Source organism: Synchytrium microbalum, assembly GCF_006535985.1.
Source record: "Synchytrium microbalum strain JEL517 chromosome Unknown SmJEL517_scf0049, whole genome shotgun sequence".
Classification (NCBI taxonomy): domain Eukaryota; kingdom Fungi; phylum Chytridiomycota; class Chytridiomycetes; order Synchytriales; family Synchytriaceae; genus Synchytrium; species Synchytrium microbalum.
The window spans coordinates 74,812-98,580 of record NW_022158398.1 but is presented as its reverse complement, the minus strand read 5'-3'; the positions used below and the strand labels follow the sequence as shown (position 1 = coordinate 98,580).

Sequence of the window (23,769 nt, the reverse complement as noted above, 5' to 3'; positions counted from 1 at the left end):
CGGCACTGGACGAGGTTGACGGACCTCGTCTGATTTGAGCAACGTGACAACGTTCGATAAAATTCTCCTGCAATAAATTTCACGTCAAATGAGAGCACCAACTCTACTTGCACCCACGAAAACAACCTTACTATTCCTGTGTCTGGTTTGTTGTCATCGTTGTCAAACATTTGAAGATTGAGTATTGATTGCAATTAAGATTGAGAGTATTTTGTAAGCATCATGCAATCAGGAGCATACAGGACGCTATTGTCTCGTCATCCTAGCCAGGTATGAACGGAAATCTATTATCAGTTGGTCTCAAAAATTGATGGAGCAAAAGAGGGAGGGCTGAAAGGGACGCTAATGAACTGCATCAGTTAATGGCTTCGTGAAAAGATGCATATTAATGTGAAATTGTTTGTTACTTTGCTTGCTCGCCTTGATCCATCAACATCCACCCAAAAACTCCAACATTAATATTTGCATGAACTTTAGATGGCTCGACTCATTGGACAATCAACGCGTACATTGGCAACCGCAACTACAAATACCGCAAGTAGACTCTCTGACAGTTTGCCCGAAATGTCTCCTGTGGTATGTACAGAGCGGATACAAAGACCGTAGAGGATGCACATGTGGCAGGTCATTTATTTTTGCCAATTGCTATATTCTCATCTACTTAGTCAACACACGGTGGAACAAAGTACGGCGGCAAGTTCACAGTCACTCTCATTCCTGGTGATGGCACTGGTCATGAACTGGCTGCTTCTGTAAAAACGATTTTCAAGGCTGCTCATGTCCCCGTTGAATGGGAAATATTCGATCTATCTGGCTACACTGAAGGTCGTTCTAATGCTGTTATGAAGGAAGCCATGGACTCTATCAGAAGGAATAAGGTTGCTCTCAAAGGTTGGTATCCTTGTCACAACGTTCTTTGATTCGTCTTTTTTGTTCTCCAGCTCCTCTCTCCTTGTATGCTAACACTGGCATTATATATATCAGGAATTCTACATACGCCCATTTCCAAACTGGGTCACACCTCCTTTAACGTCCATCTACGTCGTGATTTGGATGTATATGCTTCAATCACACTCATTCGAAACTTTCCTGGTCCATGGCCTGCTCGACACAAGAATGTCGACTTTACAATCATCCGTGAAAACACAGAGGGTGAGTACTCTGGTCTAGAACATCAACCGGTACCTGGTGTGGTAGAAAGTTTAAAAGTCGTAACTCGAGCAAAGACGGAACGTATTGCCCGATTCGCCTTTGATTATGCTTTGAAGAATGATCGAAAGAAAGTCACTATTATTCATAAGGCTAATATTATGTATGTGAGCTGATCATGTGGAGTCTGCTTCAATTTCTCTTTTTTGGTGAACTTGTTTATGTTTAGGAAATTGGGTGATGGTCTCTTTCTGAACGTATGTCGTGAAGTAGCCAAGCAATATGAGAGCTCTGGTATCAAGTTTGATGACATGATTGTCGACAATGCATCCATGCAGGTATGTCTTTTTAAGTACCCAAAAGAAATGCTAATGTAGCTACACGCAGTGACCGCTATCCTACTATTTTTACGGCGCCCACCTTTTGCCTGATATCTAACCAACAGCTTTGATATGTAGCTTGTATCAAAACCATCTCAATTCGATGTAATCGTATGTGGTAACTTGTATGGAACCATTCTATCAAACGTTGGTGCTGCGCTAGTTGGTGGGCCTGGTCTCATTCCAGGAGCAAACATTGGACGTGAAATCGCTGTATTCGAACCTGGTTGTCGTCATGTTGGTCGACAGATTATGGTAAAAAAATCTGGCTGTGTTTACCTGATGACATGCGCTTTAATTTGGAACTTCTTTTCAATCAATAGGGTCGAAATGAAGCCAATCCAACTGCTATGCTTCTCAGTGCAGTGTCCATGCTTAGACATTTAGGTTTGGATGGACAAGCACGACAAATCACTCAAGCTGTGAATGCAGTTCTTTCAGACGGAACGTGTTTAACTCCTGATGTAGGAGGCACTAATACTACTACAGATTTTACACTAGCCGTCATCTCAAATCTATAGTGGAACTTCTCCTTTTGTGCAGTTTTGTTGAGATACCTATATTAAATAGACTTCTAGTTCTCGACGCGAGTTGGTTTTTGGCTGATCAGCAGCAGTTGTAGGCGAGACCAGCTTACACTTGAAACACCCGTCATAAGGATGCCTTTACATTCACTTGACGACGTTGAATGCCATCATCACGGTGGAAACGATTATGATCAAATTAGGGGCAATGAGCTCAACATTGTAGATGCAAAGTAAGACGGAGCTTTCTTTCGATTTATAAGAGAATTCTATTAACAGTCATCACATTTTGTAGAGACTCCTATGCTCCAGGTAACGCCCGCAAAGCTCTACATCAAACACCCAAACAATGTGACAAAACATCAAACTCGTGTTTCTAGGTTTCGTCATCTCGCCAAAGCACTTGGACATTTCACTGGACTTTAACTTGCCGAATAAGAGCCTAAACGCAGTCGTCAAGCAAACTTTCGTCAATCCTCACACAGCGTTAGTTTTGAGATGTCGCATTGGTTCACGTTGCCCTGCTTGATCCGTCTTTTTCCCTATATAGACGTGATCTACCACGTGAATCTCTGATGCACATAGTCCTAAACGGAATCGCACTCATCGATCTCAAAGTTACTGGTGAAGATGTCACCTCCGCCTATGATGGCAAACTTATCGATATATGGTGGAATACACCATTCAGCCCAAACGAATCACGAGTCGTGACGTTCGAATACTCTGTCATTGATCCCATTACAGGAATGAGCTTCAGTGCTCCAGATTTCAACTACCCAAACCGTCCCCTCCATGCAGTAACAGATCACGAAACAGAACGATGTAGATACTGGTTACCATGTGTCGATTTTCCGATCGTCAGAACGACACTATGCTTCCATTTGACTACAGACATGACACATTCAGCATTCGCTAATGGCAAAGTGGCGGATCAGATTGATGAAAATCCTGAAGCCAGACGTAAAACAACACATTATACGCTAGATAATGTTGCTTGTCCTTCGTACTTGATTTGTGTTGCTGTGGGAGAGTTTGAGTTTGTACAGGATGAAGTTGTGAATGGGTGTCCCATTGCTTATATTGCTCCTAAAGGAACGCCACATGATTGGATTAAGAGGGCTTTTGATAAAACGCCTGGGATGATGAAGTGGTTGACTAAGAGGGTTGGACATCCTTTCCCCTTGTACGTGTCTGTTAAGCTCCTTTGTTTGTCAACGAATTTCTCACGAATTGGTACATTTTTTAGCCCTCGATATTACCAAGTGGCCAGTGATTACGTTGGTGGTGCTATGGAGAACATTACATTGGTTGCGTGGACTAGGTATGTAAATTGCAATAAGCGCATCAGTTGATTGAACTTTTATGTATTCATCAACATCATTTTTTGGCCCTAGTTTGGCTCTCATGGATGATACTTTTGCTTTGGAACGTGGACTTGAAGTCGATTCCACCAATATACATGAAATGACTCACTCATACTTTGGAGACTTGCTTGTCATTAAGCACTTTGAACATGCATGGTAAGGTCATATTGCGAATGGTTGGTCTCGGACAATGAAAGTAAACGCTTAAGACTACCGAAAGGTTGAAGGAATCATGGGCTACATACATTGAATATTGCTGGATGGTAAAGCAGCACAGTTTGAATTCAACATGACTTGTTGGGCAATAGCAATGTTTTTTCGCTAGGACGAGACAGTCTCAGACGATGAAGCACGATATGAGATGCTGTGTTCTGCAGACCGATACATTGCTGAAGCTGCGAGATACACTAGACCTATCGTTTTGAGGACTTTTGATTCAAGTTGGCAGCTGTTCGACAGCCATACCTATCCTGGTAAGAAATGGTCTTGGTTGTATGTTGTAAATGGTAAATAACATACGAGCTAATTTTCATCTGGACAGGTGGGGCGTGGAGAATCCATATGCTGAGAAAGACGCTCGGTGAAGATGCTTTTTGGAGTGGTGTTTCTACCTATGTAAAGACGTATGCTGGTCAGATTGTCGAAACAGATGATTTCCGAAAGATTTTGGAGTACGTACGCAGGGTCATTTTACGCTTTGATTGCTTTGTATAAAGCGAAAGCTGACAAAAATACCCCGCTCCAATTGTTAATAGACGTAACTCCGGACTAAATTTGACGAAATTCTTTGACCAGTGGTTTTACTCAAAAGGGTATCCCAAAATAAAAGCAACCTACGAATACAATCGAGACAAGAAATACGTCGCTATTGCTCTTGAGCAAACCCAGGATATGAAAACCATGCCGTTGTTTGAAATCACTATTACCATCGAAATCACTGATATCGATAAAGTCAAGTATATTGGATCTGCTACATTCACCAACTCATCTCGAGTGGTTGTGGTCATTCCTGTTGGTAGTGCTAAACCTGCCATGTTACGAGTTGATCCTGATATGAAGGTCTTGTTTTCGCTGGATTTCGCTACGGTTGGAGAAGAGATATTGGGAAATACGGCTGTACAGGCTCCTGATCTCTTCAATCGGGTATGGGCGTATCGTGAACTGGTCAAATTGGGTAGTTTTACGAGTATGAAGAAGGTGAAGGTGAGAACCACGACGAGTTGTTCGGCCATTTCCGGTTGAATGATTTTCTTCGCTTTCATCATTTCGACTAGGATGCAATTCTCAAAGAACACTTTTATGGTGTTCGAGTGAAAGGTGACAACAGAAACACAAAAGTCGAACTTCCTTTCATCTGCGGCTTTAGATAAACGGAGTTTTCTCTCTATAGTTGCTGCAGCCTTACAAAAAGCCAAAACACGATCAGCCAATGCAATTTTGGCTGCTATGCTTGATGAGGAAGACGATGGACGTGTCCTTCATTTCTTGATAAAGTCATTTGCTATGAAGGATGAAGTGCTTCGTACCGCACTACTAGCATTTTTGAGTCGATCAACAAACTTATTTTATCGTGCCAGAGGAGCAGCATATCAATACCTTGGTGCTCAAAAGAATCCTGATGATTTGCCCTTACTTTTTGATGCTGCTTCAAATCCGGATCTTGTTGGAATGCATGGTATTATCAGGTAAATGGGCACACATTCTTGTTTTGTTTTGTTGGTGAGGATGAGAGACTGACCCTCTGGTGAAAAACAAGGGCGGGAGCATTGCGTGGACTAGGAGAATCACGATCAAAAGCTGCTTTTGATTATCTCATGTCTCGTCCTGCCGCTGGCGTAGAACCGGAAAGAGCAAGACCCGCTGTCTTGGATGCTATAGCCACATCTGCCGCCTTCCAGAGTGATAAAGATGAAAGAAGTGCGGCTGATTTGTTGGCTGAATACTTGCTCGATGAAAATGATTCGGTTAGAAATGCTGCTTATCTAGGTATTGTTGATATGTATTTCCTCCTACCATTTCCCGCTGTGACTCAATATATTTTTGGTAGGATTGATAAGTCTAGAAGCTCGTGACAAGGCCGGTGACATCGAATCGGTAACATTGTTGAACAATAACTTTCATTGCGTTGAGCATTTCTGACAAATGACTAACTACCCCATGCCATCTTTCTCTTTTTTTTCAGTCTCTTGTCTTATGGCCCGACCAAGACAAACCATTCGTGATTCGCCGACTACGCCAGCTACGAGAATCTGGAAGGTCTGGTGTGAGTGAACGAGTGAAATCGTTGGTTAAGGATGTAGAAGATCTGGAAGCCAAACTCAAGAAGATTGAGAATTGGGTTCAAGACAAAGATGCGAAAGACAAAGCTACTACTGAAGCTTCTGCATCCGGTGCTGCTGCCAATGAAGCCAAATTGTAAAGCGGTTTTTGAAGAATAGTGGAAATAAATGGAAGGGGTGTTTTGCAAGTGATTTTTGTTGAGGTAGTGATTTGTGAAGGGTTTTATTCTTGTGGAGGTCGTCATTCAAACATCTTTGTCGCAGATTCTGCATTGAAATCGGCGACTGTGTTGCTGCTTTTGTAGTTGGTTGCGGCTTTTACTGTTATAGTGAGAACCACAAGATGTGGAGCCAATTTCTGACACGCACCCGGTGACGACTACCATGCATCACGACTGGGAGGGAGAAGGAAAGAGAATTCCAATACGCCGAGCCCCTCGACATACAAGAGTGGATCACAGGTGCTTATTTCTGAACCTTCTAATAGTTCAGCTAATTGAATGTCTCTTTAACTTTGACTACTTCAACTTGAACTGACCGAAATGACTTTATCTATACAGTGGTGATTGGGAAAGCGACTTCAATTTCATATTTCATTACGATTGGAGCTCGGCACTCACATCTGAAAACATCATCCTGACTTGACTCACGTTCGCAACCATGGTTTTTTTGTGCACCTCGCATGTCCTACGAGAGAATCAAGATGGAGAAGCACTCTGGTGAATCAGCAGATGTAAGGCGTACGGTAATTTTACCTGGAATTCCTCAAGTCGCCTCAGAGGGGAGAGCAAATATGATGCTGGGTGTGAACGGTAGATCTCCTGTGTTGATGTACGATGAGCATATAGGAGATGATATACAATCTGCCATTCAAAGTGAGCCGGGAATTCAATTGGGATTCTTTAGAGCGACGTGGATTTTGTTTGGTAAAACTTTATACGCACATTCCAACTGTATTCATACGGCCAAGAACTGAGTGAGTCCGATTTCGCTTGAGTTTAAGAAGGAAGATTCGCAATGGATTTACAGCTGAACTAACATTCAACGGCGTTGCATTTTGTGAAGTATTATTATTTGGTTTAAAAAGAGTAGGATAAAACAATAAGAGGGATACAGTAGTAAATCATAGGGTATCTTTACCAGCCACCGATACCACCTATGTTCGAGTATAAACAAGGTTTGAAAATCAAATTCAACAGGCCCAAGTCATACAGTGACGAAGTTACCTTTGCCAAAGTCATCATAACCTGAAAATGAAGAGTCAGAGTTGACGACAAGCAAACTGAAATGATCTAGTAATAAGAGCCTCTTACCACCAAAGCCCTTTTTGTCATAACCGCCATAACCACCTCCGACACCACCTTTACCATAACCACCGTATCCACCATATCCACCATAACCACCTCCATACTTCTTGAATCCACCGCCGTAGCCTCCGTAGCCTCCACCATAGCCTCCGAAACCTTTTAAATGAGTGTCGTGAGACACAACGTTGACTCGAACGGCAAGCAAGATGAAGTCGTTCATTTAGCAGAAGCTCAACCTCCAGCTGCATTGAGATCATCCATTTCACCAGCGCTCATCCATTGTTCTTCAGAAGGAGGAGCTGGTTGATGTTGTTCTTGAGTACCAGGTGCTGATGGATGTTCTTGAGTACCAAGTGCCTGACTACGAGGTTGGCCTTCTTGACCAACTGAAGATTGAGCCATAGTGCACGCAACCAAGGCCATGAAGACCAAGAAGAAGAAGCGTTTTGGGGAAGCCATTGTTTGAATAGTGTAGAGTAGTAGAGTGCGAGTATGAAGAGATCTAAACTTTGAAGAGAGTAATCTGAAGTTTCCATTGAAGCTTGAAGCATATGCAGTGAACATCAGATAGTGTGTTGACAGAAAATGTGTGCTGCGTACCTTTCTTGTTCAAGATGTGAGCTTGATCAGTATAAGGCACTAGTTATGCTCGGGAGATGTTTGCTAGCTGGGATGGATAGAAAGAATCAAGGTCGGTTTTTATGCAGCGAATCGAGTCAATCTGCTTGACAGGTAGTGAGAATGACACACGGCTTGCAAAGTTTCACATGTGTCAAAGCAAACTGAAGTTGACAGCGCGCCACCGTTCCTGTTGTAGAATCGTCTCATTGGGGAAACTCAAAGTTAGTTGAAGCTTCACCTGAATTGCCTCTTGAACGGTTCGTCAGACAGCGACAACAGCACAAGCACACAGTCTCTCAAATAAGATCCGTTGAAACATGCATTTCCACAGATGCAAACGGGTGTAATAAAATCATATTAACTTTTCAATCGTCCCATTAAACGGACGTATAGGATTCGACAAAGAGAAAGCTCGCTCCAAATCTGAGCTCTCCGATTATAAGTTCAAAATCGACAGAATGAGTATTGTCGGTATGCTGACTAATGAGAAACCGTTCCATGGTGATGCGTCGCTTGTTGTGGTGCTGCTGGTGCTTGTGGTGCTGATGATGTTACCGGGTGCTACTAAATTCAAGCGTTAGTGTGGAGAAGATGGGCCTCGAGATGCTTTTGAACTTGGTACTTACCACCGGTAGGCGATGAGGTATTTGAAGCAATAGTACTATTGGTGATAGTCTTGGTGTTGGCAAATGTGTCGGGCTAACATAGATGCAACGAAAACGAGTGAGTCTCGGTCTTTGAAACGGCTGATCCAGTGTCTAGGCTCGTGGACTTACACATCCTCCACCAGGAATTGTGCAAGAATTGAAAATCTTGGTGATGTTCTGAAGTGAAATGTATGAGCATGAATGTCTCTCACGTCAGCACAACGATAGACGATACCTTGTTTTTATACCACATTTGGTCACCGAGACATTGCGGAATGGTCATGATTGAGTTTTGTATTCCTCCTTCATTCTGAATTTGTCTCAAAACAGAAGCGGATGTCCCAGATTCAAATTGGTTCAAGGTGTGTTGCAATGATATTAATGGTGCTCGTTGATTGAGCCAAGATGTCACTCTAGACATGACTGTTGTGTATCCTGCTGCATTGGCAGCCACATCAGAATCAAACGAATCGAAAGTAGCATTCCAAGCTACATGCACAAATCCCAAAGCAGATGCGATAGCTCGTATCCTGTCATCAATGTCACCATATGGAGCCCTAGGAGAAGAAAAACGTTAAATTTCAAAGCTATGACATATAAGTTTCATTTTTTCGAATCGATCAAGTTGACTGCACCTACCTCCAGTATCGCATAAGTAATCCGGTGGTGTTATACAATAGGGCCTGTGTGTACATCAATTCGGCAATTGCTTGGCCATTCGTTAAACTTGTCATTGGGTGATGTGACCATGTATGAGAAGCGAGGTGATGGTCTTCATTTAGTATGGCTTGGACGCCTGTTGGGAAGTACCAGGCTTGTGTGCCAACAACGAAAAATGTAGCCTTAATATCCAGCTCTCCAAGGAGGTTGACCAAAGCAATAGTATCATTGTAGTTTGTTCCGTTGACCAGGTTGATAGAAGGAGCATCATCGTACTACAGAGTGAGCGTTTGACTAAGTATTCGTTTCTTGTGCAGAAGACACAAAGGCATCGTACTGTTAAGCCCCATTGGTAATTTGAGGGACAGTATTCGATATCAGAAGCCCTTGTACATCCTCCCCTTGGCCAGTAGCAGGTTTCGGTCGCGTCTGCATGGTATGTCACATTGGCTAACTATAGTGGAGAATCCATATTGTCAGGCGTTAAAAAAGAAATAGCACTGAAGAAAGATGAAACTGGCGTACATTGTTGTATGTTGATGGTAATATTCCCAATATGCTGGGATCAACGACAGACTGAACGTAGGCAAGTGCGTTCGTCACCAGCGGGTCCTGAAGATATTGATCTGCAATCATGACTGTTTCATCTGCTGGTGGCCAAGCTGCAGGCATTGTAATTGCTGGTGGTTGAGCGATACTTAATCGAACCTGCAGTCCCAGGACTATGGCCAGTACAGTTGAAATGGATGACATTTCTGTTGTGAAGTTTGGGAAGCTGCCGCAAATTCAAATTTGAGAGCCTTTGGGACTAGCAATGTCTACCACTAGGATTCAGATGAATATGACACCGTATGAAGTATCCTTTGAGGGTACTTTTATTCTGGAGTACGGAAATCAATCCCGGTATTCCGTTCAAGATAACTCCAAAATAGTTAACTTGCCAATCAAATTCACACAGCTTTAGAGGGGGACGCTACACGGAACGAACGCAAGTTCCTGACCGTAAACCTTTTCAGAAAGCGCATCTGTCTGCATCTGCTTCGTAAGCCTTGAAATATGTCAAGAATTCTGATTTGTGACTTGCGACGCAGAAATAAAACATCTCACCATCTCCTCTTAAGAGTAAGACCAGATTTGATTGTTAGTTCTCATCAAGTCATATTTTATGTTTATAGAGTGTATAATTATTCACAGCATATATTGCTGCAAGGAGAACCGTTGGTGGCTGGCGTACTTGATTACTGAATGTGAAACAATTTTGGATCGTTAAAAAACTGTTCCGAACCGCATGTCTTGACACGTTTGGTAGCATTTCAATTCACTTCGATCTGAACTGGGATCTCGTGAGTCGCTTTCAAGCTTACCTGTTTGTTGGTGTTTGTTGCCGTTACGGAAAGAGGGAAAGAACGAATTAACAACTTCCGCTACTAACACCCATATCCACTACTTGACAATAAGAGGGAAGCATAATGAAGAGTATCCTTGCATTAGCTATAGGGGTTGCCCTGCCCATACTGTCGCAAGCAGCATGTACAGCTGATATCGTACGTTACCGGTTTCTGTCCACTTCATTAATCTTCATGCTAACCCATTTCACACGCCAGCTAATGGATGACTTCAGGATGCCAAGGCCGTTTACTAACTCGTCAGGCCTCAATGGTGGCCCTACACAGCAAAACCTTCCTGCTGGAGTCTCGTTTAATCTTGTCGATGCCGACTGTAAGCACCATCAATGTTTCATTGGAGGGACGCGGGAAGGGAACCGCATTAATGTTACTGGATTTGCATACGGAATTGTAGCAATGGGTTCGGTTTCGAATTGCCTCTTTGTGGTTGATTGTTCACTGAAACCTGCTCCTTCCCCACGTTTTGAATCCCGCTGTGGACAAGAGATACTAAAGGATTTATGCGTTTTAGATGGGGAAGCTGGAGTTCCGTATGTGTACAACAATGGATCAATGACATTGACAGTTGGAAGTATCTCGCCAGTGTACACGCCCGATCCAAGCACAAATCCAAAAACAGCGAAGTATGTTTTATCCCTCAAAGCAATATGCAAACTGTCATCTGGGACTAACATATTGTCATTGCTAGTACCTTTAACTATTGGTATACTAAATTTGTACGTAGTCCTCCCCACTCGCACTTTGAACGTCGAAATTACACGTTGTATTTTGCTCATCCTTTTCAACGATTCTCTAGAATAACGGTGCTTGTTTCGATGCCACTTCGTATACATCAGTCGAAATAATCGGCACCTTCCCAGTTGGCGTCAACTTTAATATCACCATGACGCAAAAGGCATCCAATTGTCTAAATCGAACAATCGGTACGATACACCCAAATATTACAACAAAGTAATCTCACTTCACATCAAGACACTTTTTTAACACCCATTCTTCTTTATTATCCAGACTCTGAATATCATCTCCTGACGAAATACATTACACCATCAGGATCCCAACAAACCCTCACAATCCCATTCTCGGACTTTTCCCAAAACTTGCTAGGCGCCGCATACGATTTCGTGCATCTAAAGGACTTTACCCTCGTGAATATTACGCCCCAGGGTGCAGTAATAACGCTGAAATCCATAAAAGTGTTGGGAAATTGTGCAACTGGAAATGCTACGACTCCAGTACAGACATTGCCCTATGGTGCAACCAGCACACCTAGATCAGGATCAAGTGCATCACCCGTAATTGTAAATACGAATGCGGTGGTGTCGGTAATGGCGCTGTGTATAGGAGCGTTGGTTGGAGTGTTAGTGTTGTGATGTTCTTCCCTGTCTAGTCTCGTTTTTTATCACGATAAGGGGGATAATTTTGCATTGGTGGAGGTTGCATTAGTAATCGTTGTGATTTTGGGAGCTGGCCCTTCCTGTAGTAGTTAACAGTATATAGAGTATTCATGATGATTGTGTAAAAACTGGTGTTGCTTTTGGATAGTCGTTTTTCGAATGAGATGAAGTTAACCAAAGAGTGGAACGGAGCAAAGGAAGAAACTGCTATACTATATTGACGTAGAGATATGTCCCAAAAAGGACTTTGAACTACTGTAATAACTACTAACTCAAGAGTCAAAAAACGAGAGCACGCGGACACTGTTCTGCGCCAGAGTGACAATCCTTCCCTCATCAAATTTGACATCCACTACCCCTCGGCTCACGTCGACTGCCCCAATCTCCCTAATAGTTGTTATACATTTAACAGGAAAACTAGGTCCGTCAAGTATCGGATCATTCACTCCCTCCGTTGGGAGATTCCATAGCTTTATCCCGTCTCGTCCAGCTGTAATCATTCGACCTGTTGGAACATCAAAGTCTACGGCTCGCACTGTCGACGAATGAGAGAATAGTGTTGTGCTATGGGTTAATATGAGCAGTGGACTGTGATGCATTCTTGGTATGCTGCTCAACGTATAGACTCTGACGGTATTATCAGAGTGGCCCGTGACTAGATATGGATATTTGAATCTATTGGTGGTGTATTGCGTCAGGACACCAGCCGAGAGAAATCATCCGCCATTTCATACCTGATACAAGTGACGGGATCACCACACCGTTCAAGCACGGAATCATGGCGATTCACAGAATCACTAGGTCTAAATGATCGTGATGATACTATGGCCCATATATCGAATATCAGTTCTTGAAGCCCGACTTCCCAGCCACCTTCGCCATACAGCGGCACAGAATACGATATATAAGTCACATATTGAGGCACTGATGCCCACGGCGTTTCACGTTCACCTTTACGGACTGTGTATATATCGGTTGGTGCCCAGGACACAAACGATTTCAACGAGTGTAGCAGCCTCAGTACTGCTTTAGTCGAAGTTTGCAGCATCTGATAGATTCCCAAGCAGAAATCTGCAGACACCGATACAATCACGTCGTCACAGAGCGTCAGTGTCGATATAGCTGGTTTTGGATGTGACGGTATAAAGGCCGATATGAAATCCACGGCGTGAGAATCAGACATACGGTAAGTGAGAATACATCCATCAGACAACCCTACTACGATTGTTGGAACTTCGTCTACTACGTACGTTACATTTACACAAGTGATGTATGCTTCAGGGCGTCTAGTTTCCTCCAAGTCAAATCTAGAGAAGACCTTCTGACTGGGTATATGTGATATTTGTACAGTTCGGCCTGCACATGATATAAGCGTGTCGTTTACATAACCAATATGTGTAGCGTGGTGCATGTCTGTTGCAGTTGGAATTGTTGACACCTTGCAAGTGCCGTTCGCCCATTTATGTTGCAGCCGATACATGGAATGCCAGTTCTACACAAGCAGACAATTAGACACAAGTTTGAAAACAATTAGACACAAGTTTGAAAACATTGCAGTTTGCTGTAGTTTTACTTTAGCTTGATTCATCAGCATGGAAGCATTGCCAGGTTCAGCTTCCAATTCACGAGCCGTAAGTGGGCTACTTGGCGGCTTTAGGAAGAAGTGGTTTAGGAATAATCTCTTCCAAAGCTAGAAATGGTTGAAAGTGGTGATCAATGTTGACAACAAGACACGACAAGACACGTTGTGGCTAGCCAGGAAGTTTAGTAAGTAATGTTTACCTGGCGATCTAGAGCCAGGCGATTCCATGTCTGCGAGACAGACGCTAAATTGCACAATTGGCTATCTTTCAGATATTGGAAGATTGTGAGCACAATTTCATCGGAAAACAGAGTCGTGAAGTCGGCCAAGGCAGTGACGATAGCAGTAACGGGCTCATCAGCTGGACTAGGAGCTCTTGGCCTCTTCCTCTTCTTGGAAACTTGCAGCATCTTGTACAATAATGTGTGTGGGTGTTGCGGAATTTTGGATTCAAATTCAAAGTTTTGTATATCTAACGCGTTAATCACGGCGACGATACTTTCGAATTGCAAATTTTAGTATGAGACGGCACAGCTATCTTCAATGTTCATCGGTGCGTTGCTACACCTTGTCACCACGATTTTGCCAAACATCAGGACAAAAACTCGAAAATGGTGCAGCCTCCCGTCCTTACCGTTCAAGCGGAAGCCAACAATGTCATGTACAATCTGCTTGGACTGCTAAACATTGGCAGCGAGGGTGCTTCGTCAATCCATTTCACAGGAGCTGAAGATCAGCCGATTCCAACCCCAGTCAAGGCTTCCGCGACTATCTCCGGTGTACTGGGAGCAATAGGAGTAAGCGACATTCGCTAATTCAGCTTCCTTCTTTGGTTGCATTCGAGCGATTGCCACGACATTTGATTCTTGCGTCACAGTTTGGGCTAATACCATGGACCACATAGGTTGCTGTAAATGAAATCCACAAGCTCAAGACGGGGCATTATCAAAACATTAGCATCAACACAGACCATGCATCGTTGGCCACCGTCACATACCTTTTGCCGGTCTTGGATGGTAAACCTCTACGAGAAACTGGAGTACCAAACGTCAAACCATACCATATCGATATTCCCGGTAATCCAAATGCTCCTGACGTGGTCTCTGCTATATATCAGTGTGGCGACGGCCGATTCATTCATCGTGAGTACACTCTTTGGTCGAGCTAGACTGTCTCCAAGTACACAGATCTCCAGACGTTTACAATGCTAACTGTTTTCCAACATCAGTCCACAGATCGCTAGACTTTTACAAGACTATTGAACTACTAAAGTTGAATTCAGAATCAATATCAAAAATGTCGCATGATGACGCACATGCCGAGATCGCAAAAGCTTGCTTGAACTGGAAGGCAATCGACCTTGAAACCGCTATTGCCAAGAATGGACACTGTGGTTGTATGGTCCGCACCCGCGAAGAATGTCTCGCTACAGAACAAGGACGTATTATATCACAGCTGCCAGTTGTATCAGTTACACCAGTAGACGGAATGTGGGAGGCAGCTCCATTTGATACCAAACTACGACGGCCGTTAGCTGGCATCAAAGTCTTGGAATTAGGTCGTATCTTAGCAGGTCCCATGATAGCTAGAACATTGGCCGAGCACGGGGCTGAAGTGCTCAAGGTCTCATCTCCAAACCTTCCTGATGTCATGTTTCTTTCTGTTGATACGGGACATGGAAAGAAGACTTGCTATATAGATCTCAAGGTATGAGGATGTGTGGACAATCAAAGTGAAGCTTGTGGACCTGGTCAATCCACGGGTCTGATACATGGTTTCTGATTTTCAATATTTAGACCGAGGAGGGAAAAGCTACCCTTCGCCGTTTAATCATGGACTGCGATGTATTCATCCAAGGATATCGATACGGTGCACTCGAAAAGGCCGGATTTGGCGTCAACGACATTGCTGAAATATTGAAATCTCGCAAACGAGGATTCGTTTACGCGGAAGAGAACTGTTATGGACTCAAGGGGCCGTGGCGCAACCGTCCGGGATGGGAACAGCTCGGGTGTGTTCCTGCCGATGATCCATTTGATTGTCACATGGACTGACATATCAGGTTTTAGACAATCGTTTGCTGGAGTCGCTGAGCTACAAGGTCGTGTACGAGAACCCTTTACGCCTATATTAGCTCCATGTGGTAAACACTCTTACTGCTCACGTTACCTTCAAAGTTAATCTTCAGACATCCTTTCCTCCACTTCTTTACAGCAATGAACGATTACTGCACTGGCTACCTCGGCGCTCTTGGCTGTCTGACCGCATTACTCAGACGTGCCAAGTACGGCGGAAGCTATCTCGTAAATGCCTCCCTAAGCCAAACCAGCTTGTTTTTCCAGTCGTTCGGCTTGTATCCCGAATCGGTGGTTGACGGATACCGACAGGAATATCAAGGCAAATCATTTGCGACTTGGCAGTTTGAACTTTTGGCAAGAGTGCCGCAAAATGACTGGTTTGCTACGAGTAATGGGCCATATGGAAAATTGGAGTTCCTCGCACCGGTATTGCAAATGTCTGAGACTCCGGCAGCGTGGGATATTCCTTCGAGACCTCTTGGAACTGATCCTGCTGAATGGAACGCGATTGGCGTATCTGCTTGAACACATAAAATAGTCGACAAAAACCTAAATCGTAACTTTTCTAAAATTGTCGTTCTCAAATAGTAGTAAATCTTCCAAATTTCATAAGACTGTTGTATTTTTGTATGTTTTGAAATACAAAAATCAGTTATAGTCGCCAATGTTTCGGAAGACGGGCTCTCGCTTGTTGATGACAGCGTCCAGACCTTCTTTCAAGTCGGGCAATACATTGTTTAGAGCTTGGTTGCTAGCAACAAAAACGAGAGAAAATCAGTAGTGTTATGACTTCAACATAAACCTTCAACACTGACTCTGCTTCTCGAAGTAAAGCCCTCTCAAGACCCTCATCAGTCTGTTTCCTGATACTGAGGGTAGCCTGTCTGACTGCGATTGGACTAGCAGTGGCAACACGACGAGCCAGCTTCAACGACTCTTCAATCAGTTTCTCTTTGGGCACTGCTGCTAGCACGATACCCAATTCTTTTGCTTCCTTGCCAGTGATGGTGTCACCAGTTAATAATAATCGGGCCGCGTTTTGATGGCCGACGATTTTGAGGAGCGTGTGGGTGCAGCCCATTCCGGGGTGGAGTCCAATGCGGACGAAAGTGACGCCAATCTGTATGTGGTTTAGAGATGGTTTGCGATCAGAAACAGTCTGTATACAGAGCCATCAAACTCACTTTGGCATCTTCAGCGACCAATCTCATGTCACAAGCTAATGCAACACTCACTACGAACGCAAAGGAGGAGATTCAGCGACAAGATTCAAGTGCCAACGAGTAGCAACACGTCTCTTGACTTACATCCAGCACCGGCTGCAGGGCCATTGATTGCCTAAAAGAGAAAGAGTCTCAGCGACATAACTCCAGATGCTTGATTGTACACCGTTCTGAAACTCACAGCAATAACAGGGACTGGCAATTGACGAATGCTCAGAAATCGTCCGTAAAACTGAGCCTGGTTTTCTGAATGGTTGGCTGCAGGTGGCTCCAGAGTTCTTTGCAGCATTCCTCTGACATCACCACCAGCTACGTGGAAAAGAGTATCAATGTCTGAAAGCGAGCAGACTGTCTTGTATCACAACAACGCTACCTGAAAAGGCTCGTCCTTCACCAGTTAATATGACGCAACGAATTGTGCTGTCGTTCTTGGCCTTGTTGACGAAATCAACCACGGCTAATGTTTGTGAAGCAAGATGTGTGTCAAAACTTTGTGCACTTTCTTGCGACAATAGCAGAGACGATGCGAGTTACCTTCACCCATTTCTACACTCATATGGCTAAAGTAAAGAAAGATAATCAATCAGAAAGAGCAGATTGATGCGCGTTGGAAATCACATTTTGCGAAACCGTGTTAATGTAATGTTTTGATCCACCACGTACTTTAGAGTTTTGGGTCGGTTGAAAGACAAGATGACCACTCCAGTTGGCTTTCCATTCACTTCATCACGGACGACTTTCAGATATGGCTCCTCTTGTGCAGCAGCAGCGAGATTTTGTGTTGGTACTTGAGTTTCAGCTGCAGCTGCAGAGAAGTGGGCTCTCACTAGGTCGATTCTTGAGGATGCCATGATGGACGCTGCTCTAAAAATTTACAACTATATGACGCTGTGATAAAAGCACCTGAACGTCTGAAGTTGGTAAACGTGGATTTTTCGTGCAACCGTGAGTTGGAAAACGCAACTGCGACGCACTCATCGAAACGACACTTTGTGAAGCTCAAAATGACGGATTCTGTTATTTCGCGTTCGGCTCGAGGTGCTCCAGCCATAGCACGTATAGCTCAATGGTCAAACCCAAACAATCTGGTAAGGAAAGCACTGCAACAATTTCTCGCAATTACGCATCGGCTCCATCCCCTTTGGAACCACTTTCAAACCTGAGATCCATGCAACTGATTGCTCACAATTTGCTGTTTATTTGCTGTCTGATCCAAACAATTCCAAACTGAGATCCGTGCATCACAATCTCACACTATTTTAGGTCCCATCTGCTCCACACGGAGTCGAAGTTCTCGCCGTAGAACGCTCAAATGCAACCTTCAAAGTCGACGAAATGACCTCCATTCTCTACAACAAGGCCCGTCTGGAACGTGAACGCAAAGTCTTAAAAGTCATGGAGAGTGAACCAGTCTTTTCCAAACGTGAACGTTTCTTCCAAGGACGCACAGAGAGATTTTACCATGCCATGCAAATGATGAAGCGGATTGCTGTCTTGAAGAAGGAATTGAATTGGACTGATGAGGATTTTGGAATCGCTTGTGAGCTAGTGGATCAACCGTTGCCTATTGCGTTGCATGTGGGAATGTTTTTGCCTACGATGAGGAATCAGACTACTGAGGAGGTAATGTTTGGAGATTGTTATGTTGGGTATTCAATGTTCCGGGAGTTTTGAATGCGAGAACAACATGCTCAACCATGTGTTTGTTGGATTTTATAGCAAAAGAAGGCATGGTTGCAAAAGTGTGAAGATTTCGAGTATATCGGAGCATATGCTCAAACTGAAATGGGACATGGAAGTAACGTTCAGTAAGCTTACCTTCAAACGTGACCGTTTACACGTTTGTCTCAACTTTCTACTTTTCTTAGAGGAGTTGAAACAACTGCAACATACATTGAAGAAACAGAAGAGTTTGAGCTCAATTCGCCTACATTGACGGCTGCTAAATGGTGGATTGGATCTTTGGGCCGAACAGCAAATCATTGTGTGCTTATGGCTCGTTTGATTTGCAAAGGAAAGGATTACGGCCCACAGTAAGCAGCGAGTTTCGAAGTCTGAACTCCTCCTGACACGAAACGTGGTCCATATTAGTACTTTCTTCGTGCCACTCCGATCATTGAAGGACCATACATTATTGCCCCGTGTGTTTGTTATGGACCTTGGCCCCAAGTACGCTTCTAATTGTCGACTTGTGAGCAAAGTAGTGACTGACTTGACTCTTTTAGGATGGCATATCAATCTGTAAGGCAGCTGGGTTTTATGTGTCTTTGAAAACTTGACTGTTTTCTGATTTGCTGTTTTCAAGGTCGACAATGGAACATTACTCTTTGATCATTATCGCATACCAAGATTCAACATGCTCGCTAAATTCTCGCATGTCACGAAAGACGGAACATATGTAAAGCCAAAGCAGGGTGAAGAACGAGCCAATTATGGTACCATGATTATGGTTCGAGCTAGAATGGTGCAGGCTGCTTCAACGACTGCCGCAAGAGCCGCTACGATTGCCGTTCGATATTCGGCTGTAAGTCATATCTAGACCCGTTTTGTTATGTGTCGCCTATGTTAATTGGATCCTTCATAGATCCGTCGACAATTTGCGAACCCAGAAGCTTCAGCTGGAGACCAGTTGGCGAAAGAATACCAAAAGTCTAGCTCACGACCAATTGAGACTGCTGTCATTGACTGTAAGAATCAAAGCCCTCTTATGTCGTGTGAAATCCAAAACAAGTATCTGACGTGTCGGCCTTCTAGATTCATCACAACAATATCGTCTTTTCTCCACCATCGCCAAAGCCTACGCCCTCCATTTCACCGGTGTTGCCATGAAGAATCTCTTTGAGACTTTCCAGGAGGGAGCTCGAGAACTTTTGCCTGAAGTCCACGCCACTAGCAGTGGTCTCAAGTCGTTCTGCACTACGATGGCTATTGACTGTGTATGTTGCATTTCAATCAGTGTTTGAGTCTATGAGCCACACAATCGAACTTGATTTTTAGATAATTGATATGAGAACCTCGTGTGGTGGACATGGATACCACCAATTCTCCGTAAGTACAAGGTCACGTTTTTTGCCTGAGCTTCGCAATCTTTACCAAATCTTACTTTTACACAATGTTAGGGTATGGCAGGTATTCGGGTGCGAAATCTGTCCACGACACTAAATCTTCGTTTTGAATATAGGCTTCCCCGATTTCTACGCAATCCATTGCAGATTAGCAACCGTCGAAGGTGACAACTGGGTCTTGACTCAACAGACTACGTAAGTCACACGTACTGGTTGACTCGCTGACAGCAAAACCAGCGATTCACACATTTCTCGCATAGACGATATCTTCTCAACGTATACCGCACCCTCCGCCAATCCAAGGGCGCTTCCACCTCAACAGCCTCAGCCAACCGATACATTGCTGCAACATTCAGCCCAGACTTTGACGCGAGGCGAATGACTGCCACGTCAGACTCTGACCTTCTCACACCTCAAGTATTGATCGACGCATATGCTTACAGGGCTGGCAAGCTCGTTCGGGATCTAGCTGAATCAATTGATTCTGGAGCAACAACATTTGCAGAGTCTTTGGTAGATGTTTATCGTCTGTCAAAGGCACACTGTCAGCTCTTTGTTGTAGAGTGCTTCTTCCGCAATCTGGAGACTCTGAAGGCCAAAGCTAATGCTGAAATCGTCAAAGTTTTGACTACATTGGCTAATCTGTATGCGTTGCATTGTATGGAGATTGAGTTGGGAGAGTTCTTGGGGTGAGACTTTCATGTTTCTTTTGCCTTTTAGCTTCTTTTGTTGGTGATACATCGGTCTAATGCTCCATCCTCTTGTAGCTCTGGATATGTATCGCCAAAGCAGGGTGATATGGTGAGACGGAATGTCCGCTCTTTGACCAAAGACGTGCGACCGAATGCCGTCGCGTTGGTTGACGCATGGGTGCTTCCAGACTTTTTGTTGAATAGCAGTTTGGGTCGTCAGGATGGACGTGTGTATGAGCATATGTTTGAGTGGGCTGCCGAGGAGCCTTTGAATACCGGCTCAAATTGGCCTGTTGTAGACGGATATGAAGAGTATATTAAGCCATTAACTACTGGAAGCGCCTTCAGGAAGTCAAGCCCAACGGCCCGTCTGTAGTTTGTAGCAAGAAACATTCCAAAAGTCTCGCCTTTCAACAATAAATTCGAATGAGTAATTAAAACATGATGTCTTGAGTCGTTGTGATTTGAGATTGAGATATATTACAAGCCGACTATTGCCCAAAGTTTGCAAACTGAGGATCTCGTTTCTGCATCACAGCAGTCAGCACCTCCTTGATATCCTTCTGCACATAGCATAGCGCTTGGCAGTTTCTCGAAGCAAAGCCCTCTCAAGGCCTTCATCAGTCTGCTTCCTGATACTGAGAGAAGCCTGCCTGACTGCAATAGGACTAGCATATGTCGATCGAAGTGCCATCCGATCTACCTCAGTCTCATTCGGTTAAACGCGGTGCGGCCCTGGTCTTGTCTTTGGCTGTATGAAAGCATATTTGTATAAGCAAATGAGATGAGTACATATAGACAGGGAAAATGGGATGCTTGTGTTTATACATATCTGCAATAAGAAACAAATTTAAAGTTACAAACTACTACTATGAGCGATGATTGCTTGCCATCTGTGCATCTTCAGTCCAATGTGTCCTAAACTAGTTATTTCCTCCAGCTCATCGACCCATTTGGTCTTCCAGCTCATCTGCTAGCCTTTCTGCAACGTTCAGTCTATGTGTCCGATTGCGCAAATGAACCTCGTTTAAAAATTGACATTTAGATCGAAGGCTAAGAAAATACCTAAATCAGACCAAGTCATCTTACTTCAAAGTTTTCGAGTGTTTCGCCGGACCCAGTCTCATACAGCTTCCTAGGTCGACATTCCAGGCACCGGACTTTAAAGGCTCCATTCTTGTACGTCAACTCAAACATATCCGAAGGAAACCTCGCGTTCAGGTCTTCCTCTGCAGACAACAACCAACCTGGATATTCCGGCTGTTGTGGTATACTTGGTATAACGTTCTCGGCAACAGATGCAACTGATGATGGGGTCGCAACGTTAAGTTCCAGAGGTTGTTGTGGATGTGGAGTTGGTGTTGAAGACCGGTACGGTGGTTGCGAGGACTGTCTTTGTGGATGCGGTGATTCGGTTCGTTCTGAAAAGTAGACGTGTCAGGGAGAGAATCACCCAAAAAAACGAAGCTGAGAGCAATACATGTTAGCCTTCACCAACTCAACGCACTTACGTCTCCCGTCACGATGTGCTCTTGAAGCTACTCCCGCAGGTGGCCTGGTAGCCATCAGGTAGCCTGACATTCAAACAAAACGTCGTCATCTGTTCCACAACTAGTTTTAACAAAGAAATTGTACTTACGACAATTGTCACAGAGAATATCACTCTGCTTTGTACCTTCTGGTAATGGCAAAGCTACCAAAGCAGGTCCAGTGCATTTGTGACACCTATATGTTCCTACTTGACTTGGATCTAGACCAGCGACACTACTGACTATTGTGGGTTGCATTTGTTCTTGTTTTGCGCCACGTCGACCTCTGGCAGGTGGTGATACTAATGCAGGGTTAGGCGCCTGCTGTACCATGGATGTAAAGTACAGTCCACTATCTTTACGAATGGCAGATGGATTGGCTGTTATGGTAGGTATCATCAAAGCGGGATTGGTTTGCGATGGTGGCAGTGCAGTTCTATTCGTGCGTTGTATATCACGATCAGGTAAAATGACCGTATTCCTACGAGATCTATGTGTTTGCCTTCGTTTTCTTCGAACTTCTCGGTCATCATCTCGGTCTCGTTTCTCAGCATCCGTGTCTCGTAGCAACATCAATTGGGGCCCGAATGCGTTGTATGCGTTTATATCATATCTGCGAGCGTGAGTTATAGGCGGTAGGAAGCAGGAGGCCAAGTCTTCATCATGCACGGGTTTGCCATCAAACCTATGGTCGACTAGTAATAGCGATTTGGCAAACACTTGGATTTGCTCTCGTATACTATGAGCTATAGCCGTCCTATCAGCATGAAGTATATTAGTTGAGATATTTATAACCTTCTTTGTACAATTCTTACTGGAACTCTGGGCCCAATTGTAACTCATTGACCATCAATTCAGCAAATCGTTCAGGGCTGTTCCTTTTACAGTTCAAATCCCACTCGAACTGATCCATCAGACAATAATTTCCAATAGTAATGTCGAGCTGTACATGAAAAGAGTGAAGAAGTGTGAGCGTCGTTGTGTTGGAGCTTAACTCCCAAGCCTCTCACTTTGATGATAGTTCTCAACTCTTGTGCATCAACGTTGGACGTATCCTTGCCGTCGTTTCCTCTTCCAGCAGGATCTACAGGCATCATAGCAGGGGGAGCATGATTCTCATAGTCTGTTATCTGCTCCTTTATGGCCTTCACAATGTGAGGCCTGAAGTGTTCTTGAGGTATGCTGAGATCGTCGCAGAGTATGTCGGCAAACAACTCTGGAGTAATTTGTTTCTCTAATAAACGATGAATAATAAAAGTGGTATGAGTGAGCAAGGTGAAGAATCTAGGTGGAACTTTGGTGTCTGGTTCTTACCAGCAACATTCCAAGTAAAAGTGTCTCGTAGCTTGATCCCTTCTATCTCGCAATCGATGCGGATCGGAACTAGCCTTTCCGTGGCCGGCTGAGTTTCTTGATACCTGCAACAAAGTGGGTAAGTAATGTGTTGAAAATATCATGTTTGATGTCAAATGGCGTCTCCATTCTGTGAGTAATTGACGAACAAGAGCCACTTACAGGAGGACTCTACTAATCTTTGGAGGCAGGTAATTAATTTGAAATGGTTCTGGTATCGAAAAGCTCTTTGATGATTCTTCGCTTCTCGCCCCAATATCTCGAGCAAAACGAGCTTGTTGCTTTCGTTGCGCTTCAAGAACCTGAGCGTATGCTTCTTCCTTGTCCAGAAATACTGACAGTAAAGCCTCGACTTGCGATTCAGTCGGCGGCTCCATCAACGCCATTATCTTGGCCGAAACGCTGGTAGCTCCTAGTGATAAATCATGCAAATCATATAACAGAGTGAGGCCAGAGTGAGGAGGAGTATCAACTACTGAAGAACATGGACCTGATTATATTGAACCCTTGATAACG

General features: G+C 44.0%; 8 protein-coding genes across 8 annotated transcripts; 4 read left to right on the top strand and 4 right to left on the bottom strand.

The window, feature by feature from the left end:
* Positions 1-477: 477 nt before the first annotated feature.
* SmJEL517_g05419 (isocitrate dehydrogenase (NAD+)) lies at positions 478-2,050 on the top strand (the record flags this gene model as incomplete). The annotated part of the gene is made up of 6 exons (XM_031171345.1): positions 478-576; positions 666-891; positions 985-1,312; positions 1,379-1,487; positions 1,608-1,784; positions 1,853-2,050. The coding sequence occupies 6 exons, from the start codon at positions 478-480 to the stop codon at positions 2,048-2,050; spliced, it is 1,137 nt and encodes a 378-aa protein (XP_031022657.1).
* A 138-nt stretch (positions 2,051-2,188) lies between these two features.
* On the top strand, positions 2,189-5,836 carry SmJEL517_g05418 (uncharacterized protein; the record flags this gene model as incomplete). The annotated part of the gene is made up of 15 exons (XM_031171344.1): positions 2,189-2,286; positions 2,349-2,365; positions 2,434-2,539; positions 2,604-3,236; positions 3,300-3,374; positions 3,448-3,573; positions 3,638-3,680; positions 3,743-3,890; positions 3,959-4,088; positions 4,173-4,620; positions 4,692-4,734; positions 4,808-5,102; positions 5,174-5,403; positions 5,465-5,511; positions 5,600-5,836. The coding sequence occupies 15 exons, from the start codon at positions 2,189-2,191 to the stop codon at positions 5,834-5,836; spliced, it is 2,676 nt and encodes an 891-aa protein (XP_031022658.1).
* Positions 5,837-8,060: 2,224 nt separating this feature from the next.
* SmJEL517_g05417 (uncharacterized protein) lies at positions 8,061-9,684 on the bottom strand (the record flags this gene model as incomplete). Its single annotated transcript, XM_031171343.1, has 7 exons — positions 8,061-8,188; positions 8,251-8,323; positions 8,401-8,448; positions 8,507-8,828; positions 8,911-9,206; positions 9,269-9,385; positions 9,457-9,684. 7 exons carry the CDS (start codon positions 9,682-9,684, stop codon positions 8,061-8,063), a joined length of 1,212 nt encoding a protein of 403 aa, XP_031022659.1.
* A 716-nt stretch (positions 9,685-10,400) lies between these two features.
* Positions 10,401-11,707, top strand: SmJEL517_g05416 (uncharacterized protein; the record flags this gene model as incomplete). Its single annotated transcript, XM_031171342.1, has 6 exons — positions 10,401-10,475; positions 10,536-10,650; positions 10,849-10,960; positions 11,026-11,053; positions 11,134-11,260; positions 11,346-11,707. 6 exons carry the CDS (start codon positions 10,401-10,403, stop codon positions 11,705-11,707), a joined length of 819 nt encoding a protein of 272 aa, XP_031022660.1.
* A 296-nt stretch (positions 11,708-12,003) lies between these two features.
* On the bottom strand, positions 12,004-13,723 carry SmJEL517_g05415 (uncharacterized protein; the record flags this gene model as incomplete). Its single annotated transcript, XM_031171341.1, has 4 exons — positions 12,004-12,406; positions 12,466-13,223; positions 13,305-13,421; positions 13,514-13,723. 4 exons carry the CDS (start codon positions 13,721-13,723, stop codon positions 12,004-12,006), a joined length of 1,488 nt encoding a protein of 495 aa, XP_031022661.1.
* Positions 13,724-16,039: 2,316 nt separating this feature from the next.
* On the bottom strand, positions 16,040-17,465 carry SmJEL517_g05414 (uncharacterized protein; the record flags this gene model as incomplete). The annotated part of the gene is made up of 8 exons (XM_031171340.1): positions 16,040-16,142; positions 16,207-16,511; positions 16,576-16,625; positions 16,699-16,729; positions 16,796-16,923; positions 16,988-17,071; positions 17,149-17,174; positions 17,278-17,465. 8 exons carry the CDS (start codon positions 17,463-17,465, stop codon positions 16,040-16,042), a joined length of 915 nt encoding a protein of 304 aa, XP_031022662.1.
* Positions 17,466-17,618: 153 nt separating this feature from the next.
* Positions 17,619-20,747, top strand: POX1 (acyl-CoA oxidase; the record flags this gene model as incomplete). The annotated part of the gene is made up of 14 exons (XM_031171339.1): positions 17,619-17,702; positions 17,878-18,237; positions 18,334-18,422; positions 18,483-18,647; positions 18,706-18,783; positions 18,840-18,855; positions 18,920-19,138; positions 19,199-19,301; positions 19,369-19,550; positions 19,612-19,662; positions 19,734-19,743; positions 19,796-19,874; positions 19,940-20,368; positions 20,447-20,747. 14 exons carry the CDS (start codon positions 17,619-17,621, stop codon positions 20,745-20,747), a joined length of 2,166 nt encoding a protein of 721 aa, XP_031022663.1.
* A 480-nt stretch (positions 20,748-21,227) lies between these two features.
* SmJEL517_g05412 (uncharacterized protein) lies at positions 21,228-23,639 on the bottom strand (the record flags this gene model as incomplete). The annotated part of the gene is made up of 8 exons (XM_031171338.1): positions 21,228-21,344; positions 21,461-21,792; positions 21,883-21,945; positions 22,011-22,657; positions 22,716-22,843; positions 22,911-23,134; positions 23,215-23,318; positions 23,416-23,639. 8 exons carry the CDS (start codon positions 23,637-23,639, stop codon positions 21,228-21,230), a joined length of 1,839 nt encoding a protein of 612 aa, XP_031022664.1.
* Between the last annotated feature and the right edge of the window lie 130 nt (positions 23,640-23,769).